Here is an 18,516-nt window from a genome sequence, read left to right on the forward strand (position 1 = left end):
GTGTCCTGATCACTAGAAAAGCTTACTGTAATATTGAAGAAAAAAAAAAGATAAGATTTTATTCAATTTCATTTGTAGAAATAGATGTCATTATTTGAGAAGTTATTCTATGTCGCATGGCAGCGGAGGTACTTAGTTTTCGAACTTAAAATAATACTTTTAATGTAAAATTATAAACTAATTTGATTGAAGAAAAAGTATTGCATTTGGAATATGTTCCCTACATATATATTAAATTTAAAGGATGGAGTTAAATTTCAACTAAAATGTAATAACAAAGTTGACAAATTATGTAAAATTAGCCAATTTTTATAAACAAGCTCTGCTGGCATGAAAAATTATGTACAAACATACTTTTTTTTCACCAAGTAATTATTACATTTGGAACAACAAGAATATTCAATATAAAAGTATATCTCTTTATTATGGAAAATGGGTTGACAATGGCATTATATTGGTAAAACAACTTGTTAATGCTGAGGGGGAGATACTGATGTATAATGAATTCCTCTCCAAATTCACTCTACCAGTTTCACCCAAAGAATATACTGTAGTTTTTAATGCTTTGCCAAGGGGGGTGCTGCAGCTTTTGAGAAGTGCAGCAATTGAGGATTCAATCAGCAACATATCTGATAGAGGTATATTCCTTGGAGAAGTTGATGTTACCAAGAATAAATGTTCAAACAAACACATCAGGAATTGCATACAAGCTGTAACTCTGCCCCAGTTAGATTTTCTTGGGCTTCAATTTATGATGACATTGATTGGCAGATAATTTGGCTAGTTGGGGACAAATTCTGTGCTAGTATTAAGAGGCCTGCATTGGATATATGTAGCAAAAAAAAAGACAGTGGGGAGATTTGGACTTGATATTGAATATTCTTGTACTTTATGTGAATTAAAGAAGAAACAAGCTGCTATTTATTGTGTCACTGTATCTGTACCAGATTATTCTGGGTGGATGTTCAACTTTACATAAGAGGAAAAACTGGGCAAAAAATTAAATTGCAGGATAAAGACATTTTGTGTGCTTTGAAAGTAATAAGGTGGAAAAAGATTTTTTATTTATTTGTTCATTTATTTATTTTACAATACATTTTATTATTATGGGGAAAGTTCCACATTCACAAGAAGAGGTAGGCAGACTCCAAACCTAAACTTGAACTTTTATGTCAAGAACTACAACATTATGGCACTGCAGTAAGAGTCCTTAAGAATAAAAAGACAATAAAAACGAACTTGATAAATTCCATATGAACAAATCAGACAGTATTCTGGACTGATATTACTTTTCTGTTATTTTTTCCTCTCTTTTTCCTTTCTTTTTGTTTTCCTTTGTAAATATGTACCCCTGGTATGGATAGTGCTGTGTATATAATGTTCATATATATATATATATACATATATATAATTTGAACCAACACTGATTTTATATATATATGTATATATATATATATATATATATATATAAAGAATTAAAAAATACCCATACCTTCCTCCTACTGCAAATTAAAACCTGTACAATTATAAAGGCAGCATAAACTGCTTGGAATATTCGCTTATGATACAAACTTTTGAACTGGGTATTCTTCTAATTTTCGCAGTGGTAGAATCATACATTTAGTCTCATCTAGTGGGTCAAAACGATCAGCAGGGTTGTGGGGGCGGAGTTCCTATCAGTGAAACACCATGTTACCTCTGATTATATTAACATAATATCTTAAAACGTTCCCAACTGAGCAAGTATGTTGTCATTCACTTCCTTAAAGTATTTACCCCCTTTCACGTAAGAGAACAGTTTGCAGCAGAGCACAGCCGTGAAGGAAAAACACACCACTATCAGACTGAATTTTAACTTTAACGTGTCCTCCTTTTCCTCGTTTTTTTAGGTCACGCCCCTCCCCTCCGTGTCCACCAATGGGAAAGCGACTATGCCACCTGTGTGGGAACATCTATCCAATCAGCAAGGCGGCTTTTGTTTCCTTGTTTATCCTGCCTCTTAAGATGCTACAGTCCCTATCTCTTAATTTAGCAACTTCTCCAGACAGGATACAAACCTGGCCCATGCTAGAAATGTAGCTCTCTTTTATTTAGTCAGTGTTGGTTCAAATTATATCCGACATTAAAGACGTAAGAGTATATTTTAGTAGGCCTACGCACGGTTACAGAGGTTTTTTATTGGTTGTTTTGACTGAGAGGTTAAATAGAGCCAGCCTCTCGTGCGCCAGGTTTTCTCCCACAGAAAGTTACCTGCACTAACTAGAAAGTCCAGTTTCTCAAGCAAGTCCTAGAAAACGCCGGAGAGTCCTGGAGGCAACATGGACCTGGACAGGTAGGAGATTAGCACCGCGGGTAATAACTGTCAGTTTTACTACAATTTTAAAAGTAGGCTACTTAACATATTTTAGATGTCTTTTGTCTCTTTGTTATTTGCACATAGGCAGCAGAATCGTTCTCGTTTAAAACCCCCACAGCTAATATAGTTTATGCTTTTAACATTTACTTGATAAAGAGTTGCTTTTTATGGAGTAGTAGTGCAAAAGGTAAAACACTCAAAATGCTTCTCAGACACTGCAGAAATTACCAAAACTAATATGATTGTGTATAAGGAGAACTCATTGTAATTTGAGTTCTAATTAAGTGTTATTGTTTTAATATGTGCTATAATTACTGCAAAATATTTCACTTCACCGTGAATATTAAAACAGTGTGATGTGTGTCCTTCTTGCCAGCCTCTCTGAATGATGTTTCAAAAATGACACACTTAAAAGTAATTTTCCCATCCTCTTGACATTTCCAGAGCTGAATCACTACATCTTTTTGTTATTTAAATGTGATATACAGAAGTGACCTTAGATAAACACGCCTCACATAGAGCAGGCAATTAGATGGAAGTTTGGTGAGAAACAGCCTGGGGCAGAGCTGGTGGCTTGGCAGACGTAGCTGCTGTTGATGACAGATTGACTTTACAGTAACAACATGGCGTTTTGTTTCTTCCCAATGTCCTTTCAGTAAACGCCTGTTGGTGGTGGTACCAAATGAAGCGCTGGTACCCTCTCGCAGGGTGTTCAGCAGCGAGGATGAGGCGTGGAGGAGTTACTTGGAGAACCCACTGACTGCTGCCACTAAGGCCATGATGAGCATCAATGGAGATGAGGACAGCGCAGCAGCACTGGGACTGCTGTACGATTACTACAAGGTGCGGAAAGTCTGATATTACAGTCAAAATAGTCATGATACAGCAAGACGATTTAAACATATGTTATGAATCAGGGGCGGATTATCAGACAATGGGCCCCTGGGAAATATTATATATTATTATATATATTCAAAATCTTATCTTTGTTTATGTTTATCTTTGTCTTATTATTTGTTTTTGCTAAACCCTGTCAGGTCCCCAGAGAGAGGAGACGCACCTCCAGTGGTGTTAAACCCACAGACCCCTCTGCTGCTGCACCTGAAAACTGTGGGAGCTTGGAGATACTAGAGCACCATCTTCAGGCACTCAGATCCATGCCTGTCAACCTCTCCCTAAACAACAGCGCCACCACAGAACATCAAGGCTCCAAATACGGAGCCACCTGCCTCACAGGTGACACCAGAGGAGGAGATGGTAAAGGTGGAGGTGGGGTGACTCGGGCTCTGGTGAAAACAGAGGGCCAGACGTCCATGGGAGTGTCCTGTTCTGGAGGTTCCTACCGAGAAGAACCCAGAGAGCAGATAAGGATGGTTTATGAGCAGAGCCACTATAATTTGTCCTGTGCGGGGTATTTGAAAGAGGAACAGAGAAGCACTCCAGACAGCACATATGAGGACACTGTGGAAGGAGAGGTGAGGCTTGTTTTACAAGGGGGGTGAGGTAGAGGTGGTCGCTACCTTGCTTTGTGAACCAGGTTCAAATCTGTTGGATTGTTTTGCTCTGTTAGTGGCAGTTTCGTGCTTTTTTTTTCCTCTGAAACTCACAGTATTATCTCTCTAACAGATGTACCACACAAGTCCCTCCTCAGGAGTTGATGAATTTCACCACAGCCTGCCACTGTAAGTTAAAATTTACAGATACGTGACACCATTAAACATACAGATTAGATTTTTCAAGTGCACAGTATGTTTTGATACAAGTGTTTATCAGGTGCAAAGGATAAGGCTTCCAATAATCTATAGCTACTTTTGTTAATGTTGATAAATCACAAGTAAAGATTAACATGATGATGATTAACATCAGTTTAAGTGTATGATATATTGAGAGTATTTTCTCTGCTTTACCTTTCCTTTCAACAGGGAAGCCGTTGACAGCTTCAGTTCCCCATCTAAAGCCACCAGACTCCATTGAGAAAAACAGTAATTTTACCTCACTGAACATGGCAGCTGCTTGTCTACTGCCGCTTCAATCAGTTTGTGAGTGTGTGTTATTGTGTGACACTGGTGAATCAGAACTAACCCTTTTAAATGCCAAAGACACACAATAACACAAACAAAATAACTGTTCAATGCAGCGGTAGACCAGCAGTTCCTGTGTTCAGCAATTTTAAATCACTGTTTTTTTCCTTAAGGAGTCTGGCTTTGAAGAGAGCACTGTAATGGATTCATTTCCCTGTTGGAAATCACTGTCTGACATTCAGATTGACCAGTGAAAATACTCTTAATATAGCATACATGTAATTTGATATGGTTGCTTTTTGGTGGGACTTCTTTTAAGTGGCTAAAATATGTTTTGTTGCTGACCCCTCCATAGCATTAGATTGCTTAGCTTCCATGTTGGACTCCAGCCTGCTTCTCCAAATGGGCGGTGTGTCATCTGTTTGTAATATACTCTCTATGGATTAGTGCCCCATACAGCCCAACTTTGAATAATCTGAGCTATCCCTTAAGAGTGCCACAAGAATTGCGTCTTGCTGCAACAGCCTTCTTTTCATGATTAGTTCTTAAATTTGTATCTGTGCATATCATAAAATAAGATATTCTTAAACCCATAGGAGGAGACTGTATTGTCATGAAGTTTGCCCTACACATGCTTATATTCTTCCAGTCACAGCTTCCAGTACTATCTGGAGGCCAGCATGTCTCTGCGGCCTCGACAGGGAGAAGGACCCATGGCCTACCTGAACCGGGGCCAGTTCTATGCTCTGACACTGTCGAAGGCTAGCTTCGGTTCGTCCTTATGTCAGCCCAGAGGCAAAGTGCCGGTGAGTGGGCCAACGGCATCACATGGACCTGATGGGGGCCCATCCAGTAATAAACAATGCACCATGGAAGGCTCTGAGCTGCAGGGGGACACTATTGTGCAGGTAAGGGAGGTGAGATAGTTCATGGGCTGGAAGCGTAGAGGTTGAGGATTTCACATTTACCTTATAGTTTGGTCGCGTGAAATCTTGTTAAACTTGGAATTTTTTTTTTAATTCATTTTATTCTGTTTCAGCCTGAATATACTGTAATATGTCCCTAATATCTTTGCTTCCACCTCAGAGTGTTATCATGGTTGTCTTTGGGGAAGACAAGTGCAGAGACGAGCAGCTAAAGAATTGGAAATACTGGCACTCCCGCCAGCACACTGCTAAACAGAGAGTCCTGGACATTGGTAAGATGATTACCAACTTTCATGGCTTGATGGGGTTGTAAGTAGAACAGATGGAGAATAGGCCCAAATACAAAAATGGCACACAAACTTTGGTATTGAATATCACACTGAGTTATTTTAACACCTAAGCTCAAAGCAGGTGGCAAACCTGTAGGAGCCTCCAGGACACAATTTGAATAACTGTCAATCCTTCATTCCCACAAGAGCACTGGGAATAGGCAGCCAATGGGATTGCATTTGCATAAGCGTTAACAGGAGAAATAGGTGGGGGCCTGGACTGAAGCCATATCCTGTACGATCAGCAAGAGGCAGGCCTCAACCTGTGGTTGAATGGAATGAGGCAGAGATGTCAGACACTGTGGTGGTTTTGTTTGTGGCAAGTTCATGCCAGTATCCTGGTAAAATCTTTAACCTAAAGTAGGCAGGTGATAATAAGCCCATGTGATGAGAGACTGTGTGTTTAAGGAGGTAACAGTAGCCTTATTGGAATTTTTCCTAATCTGGAACTTGATTTGTGGGAAAATTGTTTCATGGATGAAAATATAGCAGATATAGATATCTATAGGTATAGGTACTGTATTTAAGATGAACTGCAAAATGAGTGCAAACAGAGGAATCAGAAATTAACAACATTGTAACATTTTTTGTGACCCCTAATCATCAAAGCAGTTCCACCATTTTTTGTATCATTCAAATAAAGTGTCCACAGAGGTAAAGGTGTCTTTTCAACCCCATAAACGTCTCACAACCCCTCAGATATGTCTTGTGACCCTTGGGAGGGGTCTGACCTCCAGGATTGGAATGACTGCTCCAAACTACAGAAAAGTACAGAATACTAAGTAGTCTGAGGCAATACTTCAACCCCCAAATGACTGTATGTCAGTCACTCACCCAATGTTGTGTTATGCTTGAAAAGAAACTCTCACATTTTCTTGCATGCCTCCAGTGAGCAAAGAATCCAAAAATGTGAACAGGAGAAAATTCTTAATTCATTTAAGCCATAGGGGTCTACATTTAACAATAGCAAAATTCTATCAAAACATTTGTTTACAATCTTTCACATAACTCGAGCAGTATAATCCAAGTCTCATTTATCCAGTCATATGCTCAGTACTTCCCAAACAGACAGCCCTTCCTGACAGGGAACTGAACTCAAAGTAAGACTCTTCTAACCTTGCAAGCCAAACTCCATTGACAAAATCACTACTTTTACCTTGCTGAAAACAGGAGCTGCTGGTCTACCTCTGCCTGGATTGGTTGTTTTGTGGGGTTATTGTGTAACTTTGATGAATCCTTATTAATCCTATTATTTGTATTTCATTTATTTTTAAGTATTTGTTTTAAGCAGCTGTAGAGCAGAAGTCCCCATGTTCAGGGTGGGTAAAATTACCATTTTTGTCAATGAAGTCTGGCTCTGAAGAGAGCATGGATAAGTTTCACTTTCAGTTAAGTTTTCATTAGAAAAGTTTTAAGCAAAAATGTATGTTTTTGGGGAGTGTTGAGTATATGACTAGATAAATAAAACTTGGATTATACTCCACGAGATGTGGAAGTTTGTTAACAGATGTATTGATGTAGTTCTGCTGTGTTAAACATAGACCCCTATGACTTCAATTCATCAACATTTTTCACAGTTTATTGATCCTTTGATCAATGGAAACATGCAAAAAAAAGGTTATTAGACAAATTTGACGTAATTAAGGGTCATTTGGGGGGTGAAATATTCCTTTAACTAGTTCCACTTTGCCCAGCTACAACAGCAAAACGCTACGTAAACACTGAGGCAGCAGAATGTACAATCTATTAATGAATACGTGTGTCAATATATCAGTCACAGTGGCTATTTTTCTGCCGGACCTTTGATACTTGGTTACATTTTTTTGGGATTTTAAATGCAGGGCCTTCACTCGTAATGCAGAATTTTTACACTGATAAAATAATTTTGTTGTTTATTCCACAATTTTGAGAGAGCTGTGAAATGTTAAAATTAGAGCTGACACCAAACTCGAGGATCTAACACCCACTGAAACAGTTTTCTCTTCACTTTGCATGCAGCCGACTACAAGGAGAGCTTCAGCACGATCGGGAACGTGGAGGAAATCGCCTACAATGCTGTCTCTTTCACATGGGATGTCAGTGAAGTAGCTAAGGTAAGAAAGCAACAGAAACACAGGGGAACATGCTGTTTAAGTCAAAGCAAAAAAATAATGATCTACAAGTGAATGGGAATTTATTTTCTTACCTTAACTTTCACACACACACACACACACACACACACACACACACACACACACACACAGAAAGTAAAAAATTAGTTTTTTTTAATTAGTTTTTAGTTATATTTTTCTTGTGTTTCTCATAGCCACTTGTGGAAAATGTTGTTTCATGAAACCACAGAATAGTAAGTGGAGCATATACCAGGCCCCTCCGTCCACCCTCAACCCCTTTGTCCTCCATGACACAGGATGCCCCTCTTGGTCTCTCTCGGGTCATTATGTTGAATCACAGACATGCTGCTATAGACCCTGAAAAGAGCTACTCAGATTTCACCTCTGTAAAAGTGGTCAGTTGGATAAAGACAATTGGCATACAACATGTACACATATACACACCCACACACACAGCATCAACCCCCCCTCAGGGTGTTTTGGGCTCAGGAGACTGTGGCTGTGGCTCCCATTCAGCTCAAACATAATGAGGACTCCACAAACAGGCTCATTGTAAGAAAGGTAATTGTAGCTTTGTGGGTTTGTGGATAAATATTTACTGTTTGGCATAGACCTTCATTCCACTATAATTGTTTTCAGTGTGTTCAGATGATACAGTTCACTCAGTATCGGCTTTTTCCCGTTGTACACCTGACCACAATAATGTAGCAGTATTTTGAGAGTGTGGTGCAGACCATGTTTAGATGGAAAGCAACTACATTTCAGACATCCCTTCAGCTATCATCATCAGCAGTTAAAGAAAATATACGCACATTTTCACGCACATATTCCAGCTTTACACTAATTGATACAGATTGCTCTGTTTCATCTTTAAGTAATACTCATTAAGGTGGAGGCGTCCTGACTTCTAGTTCCTAGTATGGGTTCAAGCCCCACAACATTTGATTCTACACTACACATAGTGCAAGCTGACTGCATCTTTTCGATAGACCCCCTCTGGCTGGTAAACACCCACATCTTTTTATTGTTCTTTTTTATTACTTTTCATCATGTGACAGTGAACATAATTTGGTTTAGTGAGATGTCTTGACAAGTATTGGATGGTTTACCATAAAATTTGATACAGACATTCGTGTTCCCCTCGGGATGAAGTAACTTTGGAGACAGATCATCTAGTGCCATCATCAATAGGGATGGGAATCGAGAAGTGGTTCCAAATTGTCTGATCCATCACAATCATATGCCTCTGAGTGTATCAATTCCTTTTATTAGTGCTGGCATGTTTTTCCAGCTATTGTGCATTGCAAAATCTCATGTGTCTACACTGCTGGAAACCTGCAACAAGAAATAGTCATGGCAGAGAGGAGCAAACGGTTCAAAGTTGTGCTTCATTTTAAAAATAAAAGACACCAAAAGTGTCTTTAAAATGATCATTTTGAGTAAGGGTGGAAAGACCAGCAATATGCTGTAATATCTGTCCACGCCACAGGAGTTTAAATCCAGGAGTGCTGTGTATTTGACAACCTACGCATGACGTCACTGCTTCCCAGCCTGAGCAGCATGTCTAACACTGAGGTGAATGTCCTAGGTTATAATAACATGAGCACCACACAGGCAGGCTTAGTAGATTACTATAAGACAACCGACATGAAAATTAATACTGTCATTTAATCAGTTTTAGATGATGACAGTTGACAATTCACACCTGTGTAATCCCACTTTTTAAACACAGACAAGTGATCAGAAATCAATAAAAAAAAAATCAATAAAGAACTGGACCTTGAGCAGAATCAATGATGGCATTGGTATCAATAAATCTTATCAATTCCTATCCCTGATCATCAGGTGCTCTTGAGCAAATGTGTGCATGCCAACATGGTAAATGAAAATGGTAAACATTGTCACTGTGATCATGTTGTCGTGCCAACCTTAGCATTTCACCCAAAACACTACAGTGCCTAATTTCAGCCTCACAGAGGCACTAGCGTGGCTGTTGACTCTAAGGGACTGTACAAAATTTAGGACCAACATGTCAGCCTCCAACTGACATATTGGTGCTGCTTCTGATTGTGATGGGAGAGGAAATGAAGCTCTGATACAGAGATAGTAATGTTGTGTGGTGCATATGGCAAAGCACACCTTTATGACTGATTGATTAAAATCATCATTTGTTACCATTTTATCTGTTTTTGTTTTTCCAATTAATCTTGCAGAGGGGCTGAAATCAAGTACATATTCAACTCTCCTAAATGCCCTCCTCCCAAATTATTTTCATACAGTCCTTAGTCTTGTTATAGACATGTGAAAAGTTGTTTGAAATACAGCTCAGTTGCCAGAAGAAAATAGTACATTTCTGCAAACTACAGATTTATAGCATTTGTGCATTTCATACATAACATATCAACATTTCTGCAGTTATGTAGCTCAGATTCATGTGTGTTATCATTGGGAGATGGAGCAGATGATGAATGGTGTGACACTTAGGCGAGACAGCTGCCAAGCTGCTGACCAGTGTGGAGACCAACCAACATAAACATAACTTGGTGTTTTTAGCAAGACATCACCACATTTCTCTCTGCGATTGTGGCACCAAAAGCATGTTCTTTTAGTGAGACATCGCAGCATTTCTAGCCTTGATTGTGCCACCAAAACTGGGTGTTTTTTTTGTCAGACATCAGCAGTATTTCCAGCCGCAATTGTGGCACCAAAACTGGGTCTATTTTAGGCAGACATCAGGGCATTTCCAGTAGTGTTTGTTTCTACAAATCTAGGTAATTCAAGCCAAAACATGGTCTTTTCCTGACCATAACCAAATGGTTTTTGTGCCTAAACATAATGTAGCATTAACAAAGCGTTGTTGAAATCTGAAGAATGCCAAATTTCACAACACAGAGCACATATCTGCTACATATGAAACAAACAAATGTTACATATTTGTGGTTTGCAGAAGCGTACAATGCCAATTTTTATTCTGGCGATTGGGCTGCAGGGACATGAGGAGAAAGAGGATGAGAGAGACCTCCCCTGTTATTGTGAGAAAGTATGTGGCCTAACATGTCACTGCTCTCCCGTCTCTTCCTCTCTGTGTTGTGCCAGCAAGAAATTTTGGTTTCCAAACATAATTGGAAGTCCAGTCAGGCTGTGATGGGCTGACATATAAAATTGGTATTTTTTGGTGCAAATGATCAGTTTTGCTTTTTGTTTTGGCATGGCTCTGCTGTTGCCAAGCAACAATCATCATCCTCATTGTAATGGAGGGTGAAATGTGTTGGTCGGGGAGATGAGCTGCTTCCTGCAGCATGACTTTGTTTTTTTGTTTGTTTGTTTGTGCCTGGTTGAGCGGATGGCACTGAACAGCCACTTAGCAGTGCCCTCTTGAACTTTTCTCTTTTTAGGAAGGTATTTGAAAGCTCACACATGCAGTACGTGCAAACACAACAAGCCTCCTACACATGCACACACACAGATGCTAGCAGCAACACGTCCAGTGCTTATAGAGAATGGCTTGGGTCTGTGGAGGTGTGAATTTGTGGAGGTGTGTAGGAGGCTCATTTGTGCTCCAGGCCTTTCCAGCAATCAGCCCTCACCTCTGCAGGTTCAGGCATGATGCTGTTGACGCTGCGTAGTGGGAAAATTGCTTTTGAGCCGCGGTGAGGAATCTCTACCGTTATCCGTCTCAGCCGACCTGTTGCTCAGGCTGTTGGACCTGTTTAACTGGAAAATTCATCAGGAGTTTACGTTGGTTTAGATGATTTGGCATTATCATTAATCAGGGAATCCTGTTCCGTCATGTTGCTAAATGTTTGAAGATAACCACACGTAGTACTGTTTACAGTGTGCATTTCATGGTTTAGCACTATACTGCAATCTGGGTGAGATTTATGAATTCTGTTTTTCTCTCATAAGCTTTTAAAAGATTCATCAGATCAGCAGCTCTGTCTGCTACATTATTTAGCACCGGTAGGAGAGGGATTTTGGAGCCAAGCCTCGCATTTCTAAAAGCTGTGGCACAGAGAGGTCTGGAACAACAATAAACCACTGGTAATTCAGCATCAATATAATCAATCTGTATAATTCACAAGTATGTTCTCACAGATTGGAAGCTTATTTGTGAGCATATAAAACATTTAACATAAGGAGCGCTGAGAGGAGGTGGCACACATTTGCATGGCTGAGTGTTGCTTCGAGCTTGTGAACAGCTGCTGTTGTGACTCATGACCCTGTGGCCCTCTCACTCATCACTGCATTGTATATGAGTCAAGTTAAGATTCACTAGGGAACAAAGATCCTCATCAGATCTGACTCCTCGTCTGAGCCACACTGGCTATAAAACTGACAGGCGAGTGGGTTTCCCTGGGCAAAATGAAATAGTACCTTATTATCATCATATCAAGTAATGAGTTATTGTTTTACGATGGTGCAGTGGTCAGCTTTGTCACCTCACAACGAGAGGGTTTCTGGTTCAAACCCTGGGGTGGGAGAGCCCTTTCTATGTGGAGTTTGCATGCTCTCCCCATGTCAGCGTGGGTTTTCTCCAGGTACCACAGCTTCCTCCCACAGTCCAAAGTCACATGCAGGTCAACTGGTGACTCTAAATTTCCTGTAGGTGTGAATGTGAGTGAGAATGGTTGTCTGTCTCTATGTGTCAGCCCTGTGATTGTCTGGTGATCCACCCAGTGTGTACCCCGCCTTTCACCCAATGTCAGCTGGTTACAGAAAATGAATGAACGTACCTAAAGTGAATTTAGAATGATGCATTTCCTGGATTCTTTGCATATGAACCATCCATCTACAAAAAATAATTCACAACTACTGATGATTTAAGTGTGTAGAAAGGATAAGACTGGAGGATTTTTTTTCACCATCATTGTCAATTTTGAGTGATCTGTGTAGTTTCACTTCTTTTAAAAACCTGGAAATTGGATTTAAAAACTATTATTGTATAGGAATCTTAATATTCATATTCAAAACCTGATGTATGACTGCTCTGACCTCCACAGCTGTATCTCAGGTACCGTGACATCACCTGACGTGTTGCAAATATGTTCATCTGAATGTATTTTTTTCCCCTCAGTATTTTTTTATTGTTTCAATACTGAAAACCGAAGCAATACATAGACCCACTGTTAAAACAAAAACACACTAAGAACCACCAAACAAGTACACAATGATAGAAAAACAAAAAACAACAACAAAAATGAATGTATTTTAAACTTGATGTTATTAAACTCTATTAATCATATAAAAAGTTGATATTTTTTGAAAAATGCTTTCATACAATTGAACTGTTAGTGTTAAGTTTGGTTTGGCCAAGGTTCTTTACCACTGCCACTTGAAATGGCAGATTCTGGACAGTTTAACTGTCATACTTTTAGCTTACAAAAATACTAATAAATATGACCATTTGTATATCAGTTACTCGGCAGGTGTTGCATTGAATTGTGAAGAAAAAGTTTTTCTCATATGAGCTAGAATCCAATGGTGGAGAAAATTCTTGGTGAGTTGAAAAAGAGGGGACCATGTTAAACAAAAGCAAAACTATGTCAAAACATCTGTTTACAAACTCTCATGCAAATCGTGCAGTATAATCTGAGTCTCATTTATTCAGTATGCTAATTACTTCCCAGTAATTCCAGTAACTGACAGTCCATTCCAGCAGGGAACTTAACTGAAAGTGAAACTTATTTATGCTCTTTTCAAAGCCACACTCCATTGGAAAAAACCCAATAATTTTACCTCGCTGAACATGGAAGCTGCAGGTCTACCACTGCCTCGGTCAGTAAGTGTGTGTTATTGTGTGACTTTGGTGTTTTATTTAGGAAGATCTGAAGATTTGGATTCATCAAAGTCACACAATATCACAAGCAAACTTACTGATTGATTGGTAACTGACAGATTCACCAGAAGCTCCTGTGTTCAGCAAGGTAAAATTACTGTTTTTTTGCAGTGGAGTTTGGCTTTGATGAGATCATAGATAACTTAACCTTTTAGACCAGTTCCCCATCAGAAAGGCCTGTGTTTTGGGAAGCAAAACACAGGCCTTTGGATACGACTGGATAAATGAGTGTTGGATTATACTGCGTGAGTTGTGTGAAACACCGACTCCTATGGCTTCAATTTATCAAGAATTTTCTCTGTTCTTGGATTCTTCATTTACTGGAGGCACGCAAGAAAAACAATGTTTTTTTCATGAGTTCAACGTGACGCAGGGCAAGTAATTAATACTCTTTTGGGGGGGGGGGTTACTGACTCTTTCAACTACTTATCCACTGCTTTTCGCCAGCTTTAGACCTCCCTCCTTGCTCGTTAATTAGTTTTCATACACTCCCGTTCAGCTGAGTCAATATGAGGATACATGATATTTTTTATCAATCATAATTTGCATGTTTTTCATATTAGTTGAGCTAATAACCTTCCCATGTTCCCCCTGGCAACTGCAGAGGTACACCTTGATTGGGAATCACCAATGCATGACGACTTTTTGATAATTATCCCTCCCACTGCTAGTTTTAGGTCACAAAATTCTAGAAATGAACCCTGTCTTCTGTCTTATTTTTGTTTCCTAGGTCTTTATCTCAGTGAACTGTCTGAGCACAGACTTCTCCTCACAGAAGGGCGTGAAGGGGATGCCTCTGATAATCCAGATCGACACCTACAATTACAATAGCTGCAGGAGCAGGCCGATCCACAGGGCCTTCTCTCAGATTAAGGTCTTCTGCGACAAGGTGAGGACAGCCTGCTGGCACAGTCAGTTGCCTGATTTGGTCACAACAATGAGCAGATCATTTAGACTTGGATGGAAGATTTTTCTTTGCTTTATTTCACTGTCTTTGAGCATATTCTGCCTTTCATTCCTGTCAAACACTTAAATGTTTTGCAGGGTGCTGAGAGGAAGCTTCGTGATGAGGAGAAGAAACAGCTCAGGAAGAGGATGAAAGGTAAAAACATTTTTTTTTCTTCTTCAGTTTGGATAAGTAATGAAATACTGATGCACAGAAATAATGTTATTGAGCTCAATTTAAAATCCTCTGAAACAAGGTTACAAAGCACTGTCCAGGAAATCAGAAAATTAAATAGTGCTCGGCAGAAGACTGCAAAGCCAGGGAAATGTAATCAAACCACATCAAATCTGTACTTGGAATGGTTGCCTGGCAACAGATGCTGAGTTCACCCTCTCTCTCTGGTTTAGGGAAAAATGGCAGCTCAGGGCCAACCTCTCCTCCCTTAAAGAGGGCAGACAACACACTGTTCAGAACCACGCTAGACCTGGACTCCCAGCCTGTACTCTTCATTCCTGACGTCCACTTTGGAAACCTGCAGAGAGCCGGCCAGGTGAAGGACCCCTCCCTGTCTCATTGTCTCTCATTAACACACACAGACATAAGAAATGTCCAGTTCAGTCATTGTCCAGTTGTACAGTGTGCCTCATGTTGCCTTTTTACTCCATTTGCAGGTGTTTGCTTTCAACACTGAAGAGGTTGACGGAGATGGGTGAGTATCGTACTGCTATCTCCACAGGCTTTGCTGTTGTTTTGAGAAATGAGAAACTCAATACAGGAATTCTGCAATATACCCTTTAAATTATAATGGTGTGTGTGTGTGTTTGTGTGTGTGTGTGTGTGTCTTAGGAGTGTTGTGGTTAAAAGGAAGTCATGTGTTGCTGAGGATGATGTCTGTTCACCTCAGTCCAAGAAGTCCAAAGTAGAACTGGAAAGGAAAGGTTTGTAAATGTTACTTTTCTCTCATTAGTTTTGGTGCCATGTCTTATTATTTGACTGAATGAATGCATTTTTATGCCTTGTCTATTCTATGCCTTACCAGTTCTGCTCTATGTGAGGAAGGAGTGTGATGAAGTGTTTGATGCCTTAATGCTTCGTACCCCAACCCTTAAAGCACTGATGGAGGCAGTGAGTATTAAAGATGTATAGTTGCTTCAGGCCAAAACAAAATGACATGTTACATCCATTGTGCTAAACAGGATCAGTCAGTCCCAGATCATTAATTCTTTTTTAACAATGTTTTGAGAAGGTATGGCCTCATGGTGCTTCAACATGTTGAAAATTTGCCGTTTCTTCACAGATCTCAGAGAAATACGCAGTGCCTGTTGACAAGATGGCCAAAGTTTACCAAAAAAGCAAAAAAGGGTGAGTGAGTTGGAGGACTCTGCCTCTGTGATGCCACACACAGAAGCACTGTGGTGCTTTTAGCTAAATGCTAACATTCACGTTTAGCAGATTTAATGTTTACCATGGTCACAATCTTAGCTTCATGTGTTAGCATGCTAACATTTGCTAATTAGCACTAAACACAAAGTGTAGCTAAGGCTGATGGGAGTGTCATTAGCTTTGCAGGTATTTGGTCAAAAACCATAGTAGATGGAAGGTATTATCTATTTTAGTAAGTAAGTGAATGAAGTTCATTGCAAGCCATCCAACAGCTGTTAAGACATTTTCCCCCAAAACAAAATATGTCAACCTCACGAAGCCACAAGAGGGGAAAGTGAGGCGATCACCAAAGCTAGTACCAAATCTAATAAAGATCCATCAAATACTTGTTGAGATGTTTAACTATAAAGCAAAAAACAACAACCTCACAGTGGCAGGGGACCATCACAGTCTGTAGGATTTATCCTCTGGGGACCATGAATGTGTGTAAAAACATTTCATGGGAATCCATTAAAGAGGTACTGCACTCTTTTATGAACTGTAAACTAAATGATATGACTGTACTGTACTTTTTTAGCGACAAGCCGTTTATGGCTTCAGTGCCCCATCAATGCTGTTGTCAAGGCAACAAGACTTCATTGAGGAAAAAAAATAGTAATTTAAACTGCCTCGATCTGTACATTTCTGTTATTGTGTGACTTTGGTGAATCTGAAGTAACCCTGTTAAAAGCCAAAGCCACACAATAACACAAACTGATTGAGGCAGTGGTAGACCAGCAGCCCCTGTGTCCACTGGAGTCTGGCTTTGAAGACACTGATTAACAGCTTCAGTTCCCTATTGGAAATCAATGACAGTATGGTAAAGTGGTAAACATATTCTAAATATAGTATAGACTTAAAATGAGAGCAATTTCTTAAGATAATAAAAATAAGTTTTGTTGCTGACCCCTCCACAGCAGTACATTGCTTAGCTTCTCTGTTGGCACTATGGCCTGCTTTTCTAAAGTGGGGGCGTGTAGACCAAAATCTACTTTATATAATAGACTGACTGTGTATAAGTACCCCACACAACCTCACTTAAATAGATATGAACAGTCCCTTTAAATCAGCCCTGAACCTTGCAAGGCCAGTGCTGACATAGTCAACCAGTTGGGACTTATCTATGTCATGAAATTTGCATGAAAAAAAAAGAACAATACTCCACAGTCACATATCCACGCTGGCTAAAATAACATGCAGATCAACTCAAGGAAGCTGTAGAGTAGAAGATTTTGCCCTAAAGTAACCAGGACACTCTTGTTTGTTCATGTGGTCCATCTTCCTCAGAGTCCTGGTGAACATGGATGACACCATCGTCCAGCACTACTCCAACGAGGACACCTTCATCCTGGCTATCGAGAGCTCAGCAGACTCCTTTTGTATCACTCTGTCAGAAATCTGATGGTTTCACCGGTCATCATATTGTCAGGCAGTGATAATCACGGGTGGCTGACGCTTTAGCCATGCCTTGTGTAGCAGTTGTGAACATTGGGAGCAGTATTAGATGATGGCACCAAAATGTGTTCCTTGAAGAAAGCCACTCAGGAGTCTACATCCACCTCACCTGCTGCAGTACTCGCTTACTTTACAAGCTGGTGTAGGAGGATTTCTTGTATTTGTGGCTTGGGGGTGGGGGGTGTTCAATATTTCCTGGCTAACTACCTATGCAAGTCTTGACTATAGCTGACTGGAATTAATTTCTGGTGAACCAGAGGAGAGGTCTTCATCCAGGTCCCCACAGAGCAACCTGCCAGCTTGCTGTGGTTTCACAGGAAGAAGAGAGCACAGAATACAGTCATCTTATTGGATTAACAGCAGGGACTGTTGCTTCCTCTGTGCTTTCTGCCGTCCTTCCTGTTACCTCTTATAGTGGTGGAAGCTTTTAAATGACTCAGTCAGATGTTTGAAAGGCTCTTACCTCACAGAGAGACTGTGCAACATCTTTTGCTGGCTTTAACAGAAAGTCATGGCTTATTGTTTTGTATGTATATAAGATTTTTAGATGCATCTCAAATTGTTCTCATGTCAATATTCTAAGCCAAAGTGGACCTTTCCTAATCTGTCTTGGTTGTCCATCTTTTTTTATTGATTGGTTATATTTTTACTATATTTGTTATATTTTATTTTAAATAACGGTTATCCCAGGTTGTCATTACATGCTTGTGTCTCAGGGTTTATAATTGCATGAGGCACCATTATGGAACAGGACAGTAAGTCTCCAGGATGCCGTTAAACTGTTTTGCTTCCTCTGTGAATGTGTTTATTGCTTTTCCTCTCACTGAAGAGACTGTAGTCATTAGTATTTATGATGTTAGTTAGGGACTTATGAGGCCCAACTGTTCCATCCATTTACACAATCCTTTTCTGAGGCTACTGCACACCATCAGAGCTTAAGAGTCTCATCACTCTGTTCCCACTCACTGCCTTTGTTTACACCTGATTTACTGACAGCTTCAGCGTTCTTCATTTGCTTCATGCATCTTGATGTACAGTCTTTTAAATGAGTCAATAAATATAGTTTTATATGCAGTCACTTGTCTTGCATAACTTTTATACCGGGTGTAGTTTG

The 18,516-nt window shown here is 39.9% G+C and overlaps 1 protein-coding gene across 1 annotated transcript; it reads left to right on the forward strand.

The window, feature by feature from the left end:
* The first annotated feature begins 1,998 nt into the window (after positions 1–1,998).
* LOC125893713 (grainyhead-like protein 2 homolog) lies at positions 1,999–18,476 on the forward strand. Its single transcript, XM_049584580.1, has 15 exons — positions 1,999–2,332; positions 3,013–3,199; positions 3,394–3,831; positions 3,983–4,038; positions 5,027–5,285; positions 5,464–5,575; positions 7,631–7,725; positions 14,310–14,468; positions 14,624–14,681; positions 14,933–15,075; positions 15,197–15,234; positions 15,372–15,463; positions 15,565–15,650; positions 15,823–15,887; positions 17,235–18,476. Exons 1-15 carry the CDS (start codon positions 2,319–2,321, stop codon positions 17,347–17,349), a joined length of 1,917 nt encoding a protein of 638 aa, XP_049440537.1. The 5' UTR covers positions 1,999–2,318; the 3' UTR covers positions 17,350–18,476.
* Positions 18,477–18,516: the final 40 nt, after the last annotated feature.

Source organism: Epinephelus fuscoguttatus, linkage group LG8, assembly GCF_011397635.1.
Source record: "Epinephelus fuscoguttatus linkage group LG8, E.fuscoguttatus.final_Chr_v1".
In the NCBI taxonomy this organism is placed as follows: Eukaryota; Metazoa; Chordata; class Actinopteri; order Perciformes; family Serranidae; genus Epinephelus; species Epinephelus fuscoguttatus.

Coding starts and splice junctions, on each gene's coding strand:
- LOC125893713 (XM_049584580.1), top strand. Junction 14,469..14,623: donor TTAAGGTCTTCTGCGACAAG/GTGAGGACAGCC, acceptor AATGTTTTGCAG/GGTGCTGAGAGGAAGCTTCG. Junction 15,888..17,234: donor TACCAAAAAAGCAAAAAAGG/GTGAGTGAGTTG, acceptor CATCTTCCTCAG/AGTCCTGGTGAACATGGATG.